Source organism: Austrofundulus limnaeus, unplaced genomic scaffold (assembly GCF_001266775.1).
Source record: "Austrofundulus limnaeus strain Quisiro unplaced genomic scaffold, Austrofundulus_limnaeus-1.0 Scaffold8, whole genome shotgun sequence".
In the NCBI taxonomy this organism is placed as follows: Eukaryota; Metazoa; Chordata; class Actinopteri; order Cyprinodontiformes; family Rivulidae; genus Austrofundulus; species Austrofundulus limnaeus.
In genome coordinates, this window is record NW_013952410.1 from 1,454,925 (window position 1) to 1,471,252 (window position 16,328).

The window sequence follows — 16,328 nt, forward strand, 5'->3', positions numbered from 1 at the left end:
CGGTATAAACTGAATCCCTTCATGGTAACGGTATATATTGTGGTAGAAAATTATAAAAAGTAAAGATAATGTAATTTTTAGAGCTTTTTTTTTTTTTTTGCAGAAAACTGTAATCTTAATCAAACCCAGTATTTTTGCTTTAATACCTGCCTGCCAAACAATGAGCTTCTGCCTGCTGAACTTAGCAGCTGCTCTGCTGCACGCTCATGTTCATCATCAGAGCAGAAGCCGACTTTACAATAGCAAGGTGGATTTATGACTGAACGAACGTCCACGTCTTTTATTATCATCTCTGTTGGTAACAATACATAAAAAACAAGTTTATTCTCCGACTGTCTTGGAAAAATAACTTATCCTCTAAAGTCCCATATTCTTCTCAGGCCAAGAGTCAGTGACCTCTTTTGCTTATCTAAAAACGTCATCATATTTTATGATTTTACTCTTTATCTTGTTTTCTCTCAGATAGTGTTTTAAGATCAGAACAATATCTGTAAGAAGTGATCATTCTTGTTGCTGTTTATCAAACATCATTCTGTCCTTGGCCCAGCTTCGACGCCAAGAGAGATGTTTATTGTCTGTTTGGATAACATTCTGTATAAATAAGTGWATTTGACACTGCCTCGTTGCACACATTCTATGTACCACTGCCCTGTGTGATATGATGTGTGTCTTACAATTGCAATAAATCCTGACGACCATTCCACTGAGTACTTTTTATTTTTGGACCACGTGTTTCTGTCTTGGGGAAATAAAGATTTCCATGACACCGACAATTGGGTGTGAAAAAACTATGGTTGTTAAAGCTTCGCTCTGCGCGACAGGCGGCGGGAGAGTCGGGGGGGGATGATCCTGAYGTAACCTTTCTACAGCGGGAGGGGGAAATTTTGAGGATTTATTCTCTCAATACGTGTTTTAAAATGCTAGAATTTCTTCATTATATTTCAAATTCCTGCTCTGTTGTCTCTGCACTCACAGCCATGCTGACACAGGTATGATGACGTAACTGACGATATGACTGTAGAGRTTAAATTTCTACCGTAGGCCAACTTCATCCTGTTTCTACAGCAGCCCTACTATCGTTTATATACTTATGAGCTGTGGGAGGGCAGAGGGAGGAGTTATGATAATTTAGGTCCTGCCGTATCTTCAGCTCGTTTATGCTCTGTCAGGAAAAAGACGTCCGAAATGATGCAATCACCGACCCGCTCTCTCGTCAACCCAAGCTATAAAGTTTGGCTTGAAGAAAATCCGTCAGGTCTATTTTAAATGTGTATCATTCTTTTATTTGTTTTCTGAACTGTTTTTAGTTTTTATCTGTTCAGAACAACAGATGAAATTCAGCTATTGTGTTAATAATTAAAAGAATTACGGCACATTTATATTCATGGAACACTGACTAAAGTGCATTGTCCTTTCAAAAAAAAATCAACTATTCTGCCGTTTTCTTCTAGTTTTTGTACTTGTAGGAAACGAATGTCAGCCGTACCTGTATCTGCCAAGCTGTTACTGGACGGAGTGGTGGCCAACATCTCTCTGCTGCCATCAGCACTGTTCTGAATGCCACTGTCTTCTCTCTTCACTGGAAAACAAAACCACCTGAATCACTGCGTGTAGAAGAACGTGTTTCTGTTACCGACCCGGGGGATTTAAAATAAAAGGAACGCCTTCCTGCTGATTTAAGTTGAGGAAAACTATTTTAGCACCTAATTAAAAATGTTCTCTTAATGACGTACAGATTTCTCTGGTCTGGTTAGAAGCAGAAGGCATTCCTAATATTTTATTGTTTACAATAAACAGAAAGAGGCCTTGATGACAGATCCCCCTCCATCACCTTCAGTGCCACTCCTGACACAGATACAAGTGTAAATCCCAAACACTGAACAGACAAATGAGTGAGTGTAACACTGTGAAACACTGGCCTCCATCTCAGGAAAACATAAAACATGTTATGTTCTGGAACATGGGTCTGTCAGAAGGTCTGGACGAGGAAGGGACAAAGAAGTGGATGAAGGGAGGCGGTGCGACTCCACCACCCCAGAGAGGGGAACACTTGAATGAAAAGGAGAGGGGAGGGGAAAGCAAGCAAAGCACTTAGCGTTTTAGTACTTACTGCTCCTGAGCTTGTAGGAGGTGTCAAAGTAGGAGAAGAGCGAGTCAAGCTCATCGGGACAGAAGAGAGAATCGCGGCGGGCCTCCGTGCCGCCGGCAGCAGCTACGCCGGGGATGGCGGGAGTTTGGACATTACGGGGTCGGAAGGTGTGTATAAAATGGTCGGGGAAGATTTGAGGTCAGCGGTATGAGCAGCAGGGGGTTAGTCCAGAAGCATAGAGCAGCCATGGGAGGAATGAGGAGTGTGTGGAAGAGGGGAGAAAGAAGAAAGCAGGGTCAGGGAACAGATGGTTAGACCACAGGCTCGGCTAAGACTGGAAAAGACAGACTACGAAAAGCAATGTGGAGGCAAAGAGGGTTGGGACATAATGCTGTTCACAGAGAACACAGTATGTCGATGGAGTACAAATACCACGTGGCAGTTACTAATCATGCAGCGTTTTTTTGTTTTTTTTCTTCTTCTGCCTTGAAGCTGCAAAGTTTTGTGTTTGAAGAAGCATAAAATAAACGTTCCAGTATTGTTCAATGTTTAAAACCAGCCTAATCTGTAGAAAAACAAACCATGAAGAAGGTGCAGAGGGCGTAGATGGGTATTACTTACCTGGCTGCCCTGACCCGTGAGAACCCGGCTGGAGTTTGGGTGTGGGAGGCGGCGGTTTTGGAGGCAGGTGCTCAGAGCTGCTGCTCAGTCTCTTCTCCTGTTTGCTCAGAGAAACCACTTTGTTTCGAAGCTCCTCGTCTGACGGCCGGCGGACAAACCGTCGGTCCACATATTTGGCTCTGATGTAGGCCTCCACCTCGTGTCTGTCAAAAAAAAATAAATGTGTTCGATTCAACAGACAACTATGTTCATGTAAAACCTTAAGCTCCTCATCCCTGCGTACCTGGGGTCTCCTGGCTGGGGCTTCCTGGCTCCCAGCTCCTCTCGCCGAGCTTCATAGATCTGGTTGATCACTTGGTTTCCTAGCTCACACATCAACTGCACAACGTGGCAAAAAGAAATACATGTCGTCATTGCATTTCAGAAAGGAAACGCTTTAATTTAAAACACAAACCAGAAAACTCACTTTGAGTAGTTCTGGCTCCCACGTATCCAGAGTCAAAGATCGAACTTTGGAGAAATGTACTCCCAAACTCCTGTAGAGAAAAAACATTACTGTTTTTTTTATGTTCAGTTCATGACATCAGTTTTTCGACAGTGACTTCAATCACTTTTATGATGAAAATAAAAGAAATCCCTCAAAAAATAGTTGACGACGAAGCCGTTGATTTGCAACCAAAAATGAAACACCAGAACTAAAACATCTTTATGCTGCGTTCACACCGAACGCGATTTCAGCTTCAAAATCGCAGCCAACGCTGAAGTTTGAAGCTCGTGCACTTTGAGGTCAGACGCAGGACAGCTGTTGAAGCGCTGCACGGCAAGAGCCTCCCCGCCCCTCCCTCCTCTGTCGGGCTCTGTTTAATGTCGGACGAGGAAGTGGCTTTGCTTCATTTACAGAGAGCAAGAGCATGTCACGTTCATCAGATAATTAATTCATAATTAATTCACCAGATAATTCAGAGTAGAGGCTCACAGCTCGCTTTCAGGACTATTTTTCCAGTCTGATGAGCCGCTGCCACGCATTGGTGCAGATATCTCCTGTCAGGACACCGACTGCAGGCACTCATTTCAGCTAAAGAGCTCCTCTCCATCTGTTTCAGGTTAGTGGACATCATTCAGTAAACTGTCCCGTCGGGAAATATGTCGCTACGTCACACAGTGGAGTCTCTCTGATTGGTTGAYGCKGCGCRTCGAGCTGCAAAAGTTCAGATTTTCCAACTTCAGCTATTTGTTGCCTCAACGCTCAAATCGTTCAAATCATTCAAATTGCGCTGCTCTAATCGCGCTTGAGGCGCCGCAGCACTTCCCGACTTTGCTTGAAGCGCGTCCACCATAGACTTTGTATGTAAACCTGCTGCTCCTGACGCTGAAATCGCGTTCGGTGTGAACGCACCATAAGATGAACAGCTAGTACCATTTTTTTATTCATTCATTTTATCTCATTCATAAAAACAAAAAGTCCATTAAAAACACAAAACAAAGTGAAACAATTACTGAATGAAAAAAGGTGCAGGAAAAACAAAACAAAACTTACAACAACTTAAACTATATCCATGAAACTCCACCATTAAACTATTAATGATGAAAACAGCTTTAACTAGAAATTTGCATTTTCTAAAAATAAAAATGCAGCGTGAATGCTTAATGCTGAAAGATTTTTTACAGGATAAAAGAAAAGATCTACAAAAATGTATTTTTTTAAATAGCCCAAAAAGCTGAATTAAGTAGCTAAGATAAGCTGAAAACGGTTAATCTAGCACAAACAAGCAAAAATAGCACATTTTCTGAATTAAGTAGCTGAAAAAAATATAGATCACATAAAAGGTGAAATGACCTTAAAAAATAAAAATTAGCTGAAAAGTTAAAATTAGCTAAAAAGGAGCTAAAATTGCAAAAACCGCTGACAGAAGCAGAAAAAAATAGATTATCAAAATAGCTGAAAAGTACAGAAAGACAGCTGGGGAAAAAAACTGAAAAAAGCAAAAGAAGCTGAAGGCGACTAAAGTTAGCACAAAGAAGTTAAAGACACCAGAACCAGAAAAAGGGTGAAAAGTGCAGGAAAGGTTTAACTATTTTAAGAATGCTGAAGATGGCTTCATTAATTTTCATGAGAATAAAAATGGCTAAATAAATCTTAATCTAGAAAAATATATATTACTCAAATACCAAGAGTCAGAGCCACAATGTCCTGAAGTAGCTGAAAGCTTTGATACATGAATTGTTGAGATGACCCAAAATTTACAGAACAAGACACGAAGAAAAAAGATTCATCTCAATAACAACATTTCTGTTGGATTTATCTGACAGGTTTTCTACAGGTGAGTAGAAACTATTTTGACTAAAACTCAGGATAGTTTTAGTCATTATTAAGTAGTGATGGAATAACAAACTAAACAGAAATAAAACAGAAATATTTAGAAAAAAATTCACATTTCATTGGCCGGTTTAATAAAATTTAAAGCAACGCATGAATTATGTAATAATTTATTCAGGCATATGTTCACAATAAAAGCTTTTGTTACTTGTTTTACATTATTAGTTTTTACTGTATTCTCCATGCAAAGTTAATTCCTATACGTTCTGTGAAAGTACTACAAACTTTAGGACAGTACACAGGTTATCTAAATTTTAAATGCCACTAAAGCCATCCTGCTTATTAAAAAGTAAATCAGAGGCCTGGATCTTGCCTGATGATTACTGGTTTAAACTCAGAGCGTGAGAACTGACCCGGTCACTTTTAACCTGAATAAACTTTAATTAACTTTACTCTGAAAAGTAATCAAAGAGGTCAGAGGATCCCAAACAGACGGGGAGTTTACATAACAGTGACTTTTCATTTCAGAATTCCCCAAAGACCAAGTCTGCAAAGAAGCTTTTCACACCATGAGGTTTTAATAAAGCAAACAAAAGCAAAGATAATTTAAGTATTTCTAGCTTTCATAACGTTGAATCAAACTCAACATGAACTGTGTTTCAAAACGTTGGAAAGCTAAACAAAAGTGTTCACTTTATTAATTTTATTTTGTAATTTATTTGTAATCCTAATTACCTTCAGTTTAACACTTTGTCAATTATCCTTTGTGACGTTTTATTTTTTGGAGCTTAGTGAAAGCTGCAGTCTTGTACCTGTGAATGCCGGAGCATTGTATACAGAGGGTGATGCCCAGGTTGATGCTGGCCCAGCGGGGATCCGGCTGACCGCAGTCGCAGCAGCAGGAGTTGCCGGGAATAGCCAGGACCTTCTGCAAGGCGCTCTCTCCTTTCAGTGACCTCTCCTTCGGCTCCCCTCCGGAGTCCAGACTCCCCGTTGATGTGGAGGACTTCCTGTCCAGCTTCTGACACGAGGAAGAAAACGATAATAGAGACTTTATCAAACAAGATAAAATGACTTGAGTGTTGTTGGAGAAGCACTGATGGGGACAGATACACTAGAAAACCCACATTTTTCTTTTTACTGGTACCTCAAAGTAAAGTTACTGAATATAATATTTGAATAAGTCAGCTGCCACACTGACTCGTTGGGGTTTTACCTCTCCATCCTCTCCCTTGTCGCGGAAGGCGGTGGCAATGCTGTTCTGGACGGCTTTGATCCAAGCCTGTCGCAGCTTCTCTGAGTCTGCCTGCATCATGCAGCTCCTGCAGGGGCACACACACACATCACACAGCAGCTGTCAGCTTAAAGAGAGTGTGTGTCCGTCTCTCTGCTGGATACACTGCTACTTCCATCTTTTATTTCCGGCTTCAGAAAACTCACTTTGTGGGTGAAACTACTTCAAAACAGAAGCGACGCTCGATGTCCTCGCAGTGTTTGACTGTGCATAGTCTCAGGTCTTCCACCACTACTGTCGGGTTGTCCTGAGGGAACAGCAGAGGCTCTTTTATCAAACACAGAACAGGCACATTCTTCACAACTAAATTCAAAACCATTCCAAGCTAACAATTAAAATATATATATACTTTTCTTCCTCTCTCCTCACTTTCTAATCTGTACATACTACTCCAACTCTCTGTGACCTTTAGCACGGCTGTTGCTGCTGTGAGACTCCGTCCTACTGCTTAAATAATGCATTAGCATGAAAAATACAACAAAACTCTTCAAATACATTAGTCAGCAATTATTGCACTGCAAGCAGTCTTTTGTGATATAAATATTGCGCACACTAATGTTGTTGAGACAATAATATTCGCCATATATTGTGCAGCTTTATAATTTCAGATTATTGTATCAAACTACAAGCATTTCCTGTAAAACATGTAGTCAATGTTGGACAGTGGTCCGATTTTGGTTTCTGTATGCTTCAAACAAAGACGGCAAAATGTGACACTTCTTGGAAAAATAAAAACAAAAATCCTGTAATATCCCAAAAACTCAAATCATTAAAATGGAATAAACTTAGAAAGAGATATTAAAAATGTAAACGATAAGTAAAAGAAAAATCAGCATGTATCAAATTACTTAGTTAATTTATTGTCTCAACCTGCCGTAATAAAGCTTTTCAAAACTATCTGACAGCTGAAGGAAGAAGCACACAAAACAAGATTCAGAACGCTAAAATGTATCCACTTGTTTTATAACAGTCTTTAGTTTATTTCCATCAAAAACTACAGTAATTATTTAAACATGAATGTATAGAAAACTTTAAACTGTTGATAAAAAGGTTAGTTTAGGTGGTTATATCAGCTCTTTGCCACAACAGTGTCTAAAATCACTTATACACAAAAAAAATTGTAATTTTTTATAGAGATTTCTTGACCTCTTTTCAGTTATTTTCTTGTCTTTTTTTTTTTGGTCTGCTGTAAATGCAAACTGTAAGAAACTCACATGATGTTTTTGTGCCACTGCTTCATAAATGTAGCACAAACACTTCAGGGGATTAAAAAAAGATCCAAATGTGTGTTTTTTTTTAATACAACAGATGCATTTCACTCCAAGAACAGCACATGAACCCATCTTTGCAAGAAAGCAGTGGTTTTTCTGCACACAACACAACCGTTTACAACATTTCCTTCGACTACAACTGTGGCAGAGTTAAAATTACATGGAAGGATATTTGTGAAGGAAGTGAAAAAGCAGCATATTTCTATGTGGTTGGTGGGAGAGTCACTTGACATACCTTAAATTTCTTCTGGTAAACTAGCTGATTGTTTTGGATGGAGAACCAACGTCTGAAAGGAGATCACAAGTTTGTGAGGAAAGGACCGTTCTCACACAGCTGAAACAACTCGCTCTGATATCCTTTTGATGTGAATAATTTATTAGAAGCTGATAAAGACAACGATTTCTCTGTACGGGAGTTTTCACAAAGGTAACTGTAGGCAAACCTCTGAACTCTGAGTCAGTCACGTTCAAGAAAAGAAATATTGTGTGAAGAATGATTGTGTGTGTGTGTGTGTATATATATATAAATATACACTCACCGGCCACTTTATTAGGTACACCTGTCCAACTGCTCGTTAACACTTAATTTCTAATCAGCCAATCACATGGCGGCAACTCAGTGCATTTAGGCATGTAGACATGGTCAAGACAATCTCCTGCAGTTCAAACTGAGTATCAGTATGGGGAAGAAAGGTGATTTGAGTGCCTTTGAACGTGGCATGGTTGTTGGTGCCAGAAGGGCTGGTCTGAGTATTTCAGAAACTGCTGATCTACTGGGATTTTCACGCACAACCATCTCTAGGGTTTACAGAGAATGGTCCAAAAAAGAAAAAACATCCAGTGAGCGGCAGTCCTGTGGGCRGAAATGCCTTGTTGATGCCAGAGGTCAGAGGAGAATGGGCAGACTGGTTCGAGCTGATAGAAAGGCAACAGTGACTCAAATAACCACCCGTTACAACCAAGGTAGGCAGAAGAGCATCTCTGAACGCACAGTACGTCGAACTTTGAGGCAGATGGGCTTTAGCAGCAGAAGACCACACCGGGTGCCACTCCTTTCAGCTAAGAACAGGAAACTGAGGCTACAATTTGCACAAGCTCATCGAAATTGGACAAGAGAAGATTGGAAAAACGTTGCCTGGTCTGATGAGTTTCGATTTCTGCTGCGACATTCGGATGGTAGGGTCAGAATTTGGCGTCAACAACATGAAAGCATGGATCCATCCTGCCTTGTATCAACGGTTCAGGCTGGTGGTGGTGGTGTCATGGTGTGGGGAGTCTTTTCTTGGCTCTCTTTGGGCCCCTTGGTACCAATTGAGCATCGTTGCAATGCCACAGCCTACCTGAGTATTGTTGCTGACCATGTCCATCCCTTTATGACCACAATGTACCCAACATCTGATGGCTACTTTCAGCAGGATAATGCGCCATGTCATAAAGCTGGAATCATCTCAGACTGGTTTCTTGAACATGACAATGAGTTCACTGTACTCAAATGGCCTCCACAGTCACCAGATCTCAATCCAATAGAACATCTTTGGGATGTGGTGGAACAGGAGATTCGCATCATGGATGTGCAGCCGACAAATCTGCGGCAACTGTGTGATGCCATCATGTCAATATGGACCAAAATCTCTGAGGAATGCTTCCAGCACCTTGTTGAATCTATGCCACGAAGAATTGAGGCAGTTCTGAAGGCAAAAGTGGGTCCAACCCGTTACTAGCGTGGTGTACCTAATAAAGTGGCCGGTGAGTGTATATATATATATATATATATATATATATATATATATATATACACACACACACACACACACACACACACACACACACACCAGTCGGTCGGTTAATTTGCCAGATAAGAAACTGAGAAAGTAAGATTTGACTGAATTTAACAAGTTATAAAGAAATGTAGAAGCAACTGTTGAACTTTATTTGTTATTGTTTGGTTCAGTGTTTTTCAAAGTGGGGGCCGCCAGAGGGGCATCAGAAAGCTGGAGGGAAGATGAGACAGAATTTTTTTTTATTAAATCTAATAAACGTTTCAGTTTTTTGTTTTATTGTTTTAATATATTGAAACGTTATTTAAGAGAGAGGTTTGATTAATTTTGTTCTGTTCTTAACAGTTTGTTGAAAAGTTGCTTTTTCAGTAGGAATATAATACAATGTTTAAAACATTCATTAATACAATTCTTATGCTAAACAATGGTAATAATTATTTAATAGTGATTAAAAATGAGAAATAAACAATCTAAAGGTTGATGTTTCTTTATATTTTTATAGCATTGTTTGTGGGTTTGCAAGGGGGTTCCCTGGCCAGAAGCTAATGCTGTTAGGGGGGTCACAGTGTGGAAAACCCCGGTTTAGATACTTAAACAACCAAAAAGAGAGGTGGAAGGATGTAATCACCAAAATGTGTCTGTTTGTGGACAAGAATATGCAAAAAAGAGTTGGAGAACTCTGTTAATTATGATAAGAACTGTTTTACTATGTTGTTTTTCTAAACAAAATGCTAAATACAGCACTGTGACTGGAAACATTTTTTGTAACGATGTCACCTTCACTTGCATCACTCCACTCCACAATTATGTAATCAACTTATTTTGCTATCAGACATAACACAAAGAAGCCAAACTTAAACAAATCACTGTAAAAATCAAATATATTCTGTTTTCATTGTCACGATAGTACTGTTTTAAATCACCTAACCTCCCCAAGTTGTAACAAACTACTGTAAAGGTTTGGATTAAACAGCAATACCTGTTCCATGTCTTGAAGGCGTTACTCGCCCTCTTAAACAGATATCCTTCCATGGCGATGCCATTATCAGCGTCCACATTGTATTCCAGTTTGGTGTCATCGTTTGAGAAATCCTGATATTCATGACAGGAAAGAGAAAAAGAGAGAAAAAAAAGACATTAAACATTTTGAATAAGACAAAACTTGTGATAATCTAAAAATACTAAGATAAGAGGATTCAATATATTGGTCTTTACCCCACGTGTGTATTTGTGGTTTGTATCAAGAATAGTCACGTTACAGACATACAACGCATCCTTCCTCTCAATGACGCTGCAGTTTTGCTGCAACTCAACCCCATGTGCCGTCATGGGACCATCCCTTATATAAGTGGAGCTGTAACTACACTCAGAGCCGCCTCACCGTCAACTGACTTTACCCACCGTGATCTGCCAGCGCCCGAGTCTTAGTGGAGTCACTTTACACCAAACGTCAGCATCTCCACGAGCAATTACAGCTCGACGCAGCCGGATCGGTTTCTGTTCCGATGTTGTTGTTCCAGAAACATCCAAAAAAAAATAACTTTTTCAAACTCACTTCAAGATACCTAAATATTAGGGGTGCAACGAGACAGAAACTTCTTGATTCGGTTCGATACTTTAGTGTCACGGTTGGATATGTTTTCAATACAAAAAAAGAGACATTTCCATGCCCTTCTTAACCTGTAATTTACTGAAATTAATTATGAACGTTTGTTTAACCTCAAAAGTACAGTTTTTAAATTAAATGTTGCTGAAACAGCAAGTTTCTCAGTTGATCTGTGCTCCACAACAAAGCTTTGGTGGAGTAGTTGAACACAGATCCACTGATCCTTCAACACAACGCAACTTCAGAAGACAAGTTGATAAAATAATTTTTAAAAATCTGTATCATTACATACATAGTGTGTATTGAACGGTTATAGATACATGTATTATTGCACCCCTACTAAATATGGTCTGTTCCCATGAGTCTTTGGGCCGTAACAAAAACCTCAAACAAATGATAATTCTACAGGAGACTTTGAAATAAAAATATCTCCATGATGATCGTTTTGTTTGCTGAATGGAAATGACCTCAGAGATTCAGCAGAGGGGGGTGACAATGAGCACCACTTCCTGTTTGTTTCCTGGACAGCAATATGCTAAACACAAACAAGCTTCTTATAAACTCATGTCATGACTTGTACTCGGCTCATACAGGACGTCTTTTTCTTTCACTTATTAGACTGTTAATCTACACTGAACGTATTCTCAGACAGTTTCAAGCAGGATTATACCCCTTTGTGCTTCATCGTGGCCTCCCAGTATCTCTATTTGATCTGGAGCATTACTGACTGTTGTCTGTCTGAGCCTGCCTCTCACTGCTAGAATCTCTAAATCTAATCAGAGAGAGAGAAAAAAGACAACCAAGTTAACATATTCTTTTTCCCCCTCTAACTGTGGATTAATGTGCACACATACACACAATTTCCCAACGTAACACCGAACATCCACGGTTTTTTTTTGGTTGCACAGCTGAAACAAATGTGGCTGTATCACATCAATGTTTTATTTTCTGGATTAAACAGAGAAAGTGAAAAGCCACATAAAAAACAACAGAAAACTGACACATGGCATGCACATGTGCATTCACTCCATGCTGATCATAAATCCAAAACTTCTACATAACTGTTAACATTAACAAAAACCTTTCTGATTCTCTTGTTTGAAAAAAAAAAGCATTTGTTTCCCCTCTTTTTGAGACCCTTTGGTAAAGAAACCCATAATAACTGCTGACAAAGACATAAAAACAAAGTAAAACTATAAAAAACAGCTGTCAACTTTAGTTTCAAAGCACTTTAGACACACAGGGAAATGTGAACAATTACAGTTCAATGAGATAAATTACGACAAAAGACAGCAAAGCATCAAAACACTGACATCAAACCAGCAAGGCACATTTCTTGTACTGGACATCGATGACAAAAAAGGCACCAAAATGTTACATGCTTCAATATCAAAACATTAGCACTGATGCGTGTGTTTATGAGGCAGCAGACAGTCTCCACAAACACTGCAGTGCGATCATCTTCATCATGTTCTGAAGACGAGATGAAGGACTGAGGAGACTGGGGTTACAACACACGGGTCAGATGGAAATCAATGCATCGACTACGTACGGAGGTCGACCTCCAGGCACAAAAGTTGCGGAAGTCTGGTAAAATGTCAACATCTGTCACCTCCTAAAACGTCACAAACAGCAAGAGAACCACACAGAGAGAAAGCAAGTTTGTGCTGAAAAAGAAATGATTCTGTCATGGATTTAACTGTTCAAAGAAGGAAAAAACTCATGAAGCAAAACCAAAATGCTCACCACAAGCAGAAATGGACACAGAGACACGGTCACATGCACTACAGCATACAGACATCTCTAATCTCCTATGGGATGCACTCACCAGATACCAAACATAATGAAAACGGCTGAAAATCTTCATTTGTCTCAGCCTTTTCTCGGCGGCTAACAGGAACGTGTGTGTTCCCCGCGGGGCCGATAGACGGTCGGTCTCAAACCCTCTCTGTGGAGCCTCTCAGTGACTGGAGTCACTAGAAGCAGCGTGGCTCGTCTCTCTCACATACCCTCACCTCCGTGTCTCCTGCGACCGAGTCCATCACAACACTCGTCACAGCCTCAGCTGCTCCTCCTCAAGAGAGGACCTCGAAGCAGAGGTTACCCAGTGTGCGTGTGTGCGAGATGCTGGTTTGACTCTGGGGTTCGAATAATTAGGTGGACCACAAAGAGGAGCTTGACCATAAAAAATTCCTAAAGTATTTCGGTTGAACGGTCGCGCGCTCTGCTTCGTCCTTTAACTCAGCTCCAACGTACTGAAAATGTGCAGACTCTGATCCTGACACCGTGACTCCGTCCTGCTCCGTTGTCTCAGTGTTTCTGCTGAATAATGCACACAGGCAGAGAGAGAGCATACTAAACACAACCTTGGGACCCTTTAGCTCCCGTGAGGATGAAAGGTTTCATTGGCAGAATGACAACACCAATTATTCACACGACAACAAAATGGCAAACAGCTAATGTCGTCAATCTGAATAAAACCTTGATTAATAAAAAGAAAACGTGACTATCAAGGTCAAAAATCTGATATTTTAACAGCAAAAATGATTCTTTTGTTCTTTTGAAATGCTCCAGAAACATTCTTGTACTGAAAATAGTATGAGGGCTATTTACAACTGCATTCTTCTGATTTTTTTAAACTAGAAACAACAAGATTACATAAAATGTAGGTGATAAGGACGCTTCTACTTGCTCCAAATAAGATCAAAACTCGACTGATTATCATCTGTGAGTAACAACCTGCCTGAGCATGAATAAACCATCTAAAGTCATGTACAGTAAGACTATGGACGCAAAGTTCTATCATGTTATAACTGATTGTAAAAATAACAGCATTTGTGGTTGAAAAATGTATCGCAGCATTTCGTTTTGACTGAATTATAAGCTCTATATGTGACTCATCACATCAAACTGAGGATTAATCCTCAAAGTGGAGAGAAATAGCAGCTATAGTGAATTGGTTAAAACGTTTGCATTTTGTCAAAATATAATGAATAAATAACTTCTCTACGGATCATTTAAATTTGAAATATAAATCATGAAAAATGATTTGTAGCCCTTTTTTTCAGCAAGAGCTACAAAAAACAGCTTTAGATTCTTCTTCGTGCATCTTTTTCATTCAATGAGTGATTTACTTTGTTTTTTAATGAACTTTTTGTTGTTTTTTATGAATGAAATTAAATAAATTTGTCCTGTTCCCAGCGAGCTTGCAAAGCTTATTATTTTCTTTCCAGCTGGTAAATCTTAACATCCAGATACTGAGGCTTCCTCTTTAAAATGACATAAAAAAAATTCCTCGTTAGAATAACCTAAAAATAGGATTCAGACCAAATATCAGTGGAATATCCTGATTAGGATCCAGGTATCAAAATGCAGTTTTAAAAAGAAAAAGGAATCTGAAAATGTGCTCGGGTCATTTTGACCAAATTTGATGTGATGGGTCGCATGTGTTATGGCGACTGGGCAATCAAGCAAATATTTCTCATGAAGCCTTTCTGAGTCGACTGGGTCTGGGTTTGTGCACGTTCTGATTGCCAGTGCTTCCTGGAAGCTGATTGGCTCATGGGTCTGCACAAATCCTAAGCCTATGAAGATACATACTGCTGGTTTTGCATTTCACTTCCACCACAACTTCTTCAGATTCTTTGTACCGTTGAACTTGTGACCTGCTTCAGGCATTTAATAAACTGCCACAAAAAGATAAATCTCTCATTTATCTCGAGCCTAACATCATTTCAGAAGATCCATCATCATGTGAAAACAGTTAACTTAGTCCAAACATCTGTTGTAAATGCTAAGAACATGCACAGGAGCATGCGTGTAATCAAATCATGTCTGCTGCTCTTTTAATCTTGTGCTTATTCAGCTTTCTGCAGTCTTTAAAGTGATGTGAGCAGCAGAAATGAGGCCCGACCTTGGCCGGCTGAGGGTACAGTACATTCATGTAGACGTTACAGTGAAGCGACAGTGAAGGAATGAAGGAAAAGAAGCACAGCTTACCTGCAGGGCAGCCTGAGGTGAGCGGAGGGAAAGATGAATGAACAGATCACAAACAGAGGAAAAGAGAAGAAGGTTAGTTAAAAGTGTCAGCCTCAAGCTAAACTGAGGGAGGCGCTGAAGGACAGCTGGCACACATACCATAACTGACTGAACTAGAGGGAAATGAGAGGACTGGATTAAAAAGAAAAATGCACGTATAGGAGACAGAAAGATAGAAAACAAAACGAACGTCGCAGGAGACCAAAACCAACAAATCCAACGGGCACAGCTGGGGGAAGAACTGACACATGATGTGAAGTACAAATAAAGTTACAAATAAAAAATCCACACACGCTGCAGAATAATCCATAACACCACCTCACAGCCTGGCCTTGAACCTGCAGCCTCAGGATTAAGACCACCACTAAAATACAAACTGTTAACTGCTAAATGGAATCAGAAGATTTGTTGAAACCAGGGAGGAAATTCAAGCCGACAGAGCGGCTGAACAGATATGGAAGTGTGCTGAAACTGAACCTGGTTTGTTTTGGAAATGTGTTCCCGCCAGCGGTTAATAATGCATGAGTGTGTAGCTGAGATCATCCTGCGGGCTCACCTTACACCTGCGCCCCCGTACTACGAAGTTCAACCGACTCTGGCTTCAGCTATCAATGAGGAATCAGGTTCAGAGGTACTACCAAGCTGGATATCAACTCAGGGCTTCTGTGCGTTCATGTAGGGCAGCTGGAGCTGCATCAGAGCAACAATCACAGTTATGAAGCTGGAAGGAAAGCAGGCCGGGGGGTCGGGGGATTGGTAGAGAGGCTACGTCCTCTAATCCAGTAATCAGCATTAGTTGAGGAAGTGACAGACCAGGTAAAAAGTAAATCAGCTTTGAGACTGAACCTGAAGTTCCCTCGATAAGCCACTAATCTTGCATCGTAGTACAGGGCGTTGAGAGTACTGCCTCCCTTCACTTCAACCACTACACTGCCTGGCCAAAAAATAAGTCACAACCTGGTTTAACTAAGATCTGTGATGTGGGGTTGCTGCAGTTTGTCAGGTCTAGGTTTAGGTGTAGGCTGACTACCTGAATATACTGAATGAGCAGGTTATTCCATCAATGGATTGTTTCTTCCCTGATGGCTCGGCCATATTCCAAGATGACAATGACAGGATTCATCATGCTGGAAAGAGTGGTTCAGGGAGCATGAGACATCATTTTCACACATGGATTGGCTCCACAGAGTCCATTGAGAATCTTTGGGATGTGCTGGAGAAGGCTTTGTGCAGCGGTCAGACTCTACCATTATCAGTGAAAGATCTTGGTGAAAAATGAATGCAACACTGGGTGGAAATAAATCTGGTGACATT

At 40.3% G+C, this 16,328-nt stretch overlaps 1 protein-coding gene across 5 annotated transcripts in view; it reads right to left on the minus strand.

The window, feature by feature from the left end:
- Positions 1-16,328, minus strand: part of LOC106511045 (arf-GAP with coiled-coil, ANK repeat and PH domain-containing protein 2) — a 62,043-nt gene that overhangs the window by 9,311 nt on the left and 36,404 nt on the right. For 2 of the 5 annotated variants that reach the window (XM_013999786.1, XM_013999816.1), the window contains 12 exons: positions 14,976-14,987; positions 12,529-12,591; positions 10,350-10,462; positions 7,828-7,879; positions 6,468-6,568; positions 6,244-6,349; positions 5,840-6,048; positions 3,177-3,246; positions 2,994-3,088; positions 2,711-2,913; positions 2,111-2,212; positions 1,487-1,579 (listed from right to left, as the gene is read on the minus strand). In XM_013999786.1, the coding sequence (XP_013855240.1) occupies positions 1,487-1,579; positions 2,111-2,212; positions 2,711-2,913; positions 2,994-3,088; positions 3,177-3,246; positions 5,840-6,048; positions 6,244-6,349; positions 6,468-6,568; positions 7,828-7,879; positions 10,350-10,462; positions 12,529-12,591; positions 14,976-14,987 (1,219 nt within the window). The remainder of the gene's footprint in view (positions 1-1,486; positions 1,580-2,110; positions 2,213-2,710; positions 2,914-2,993; positions 3,089-3,176; positions 3,247-5,839; positions 6,049-6,243; positions 6,350-6,467; positions 6,569-7,827; positions 7,880-10,349; positions 10,463-12,528; positions 12,592-14,975; positions 14,988-16,328) is intronic. The other 3 variants (XM_013999796.1, XM_013999809.1, XM_013999801.1) reach the window with 3 other exon arrangements.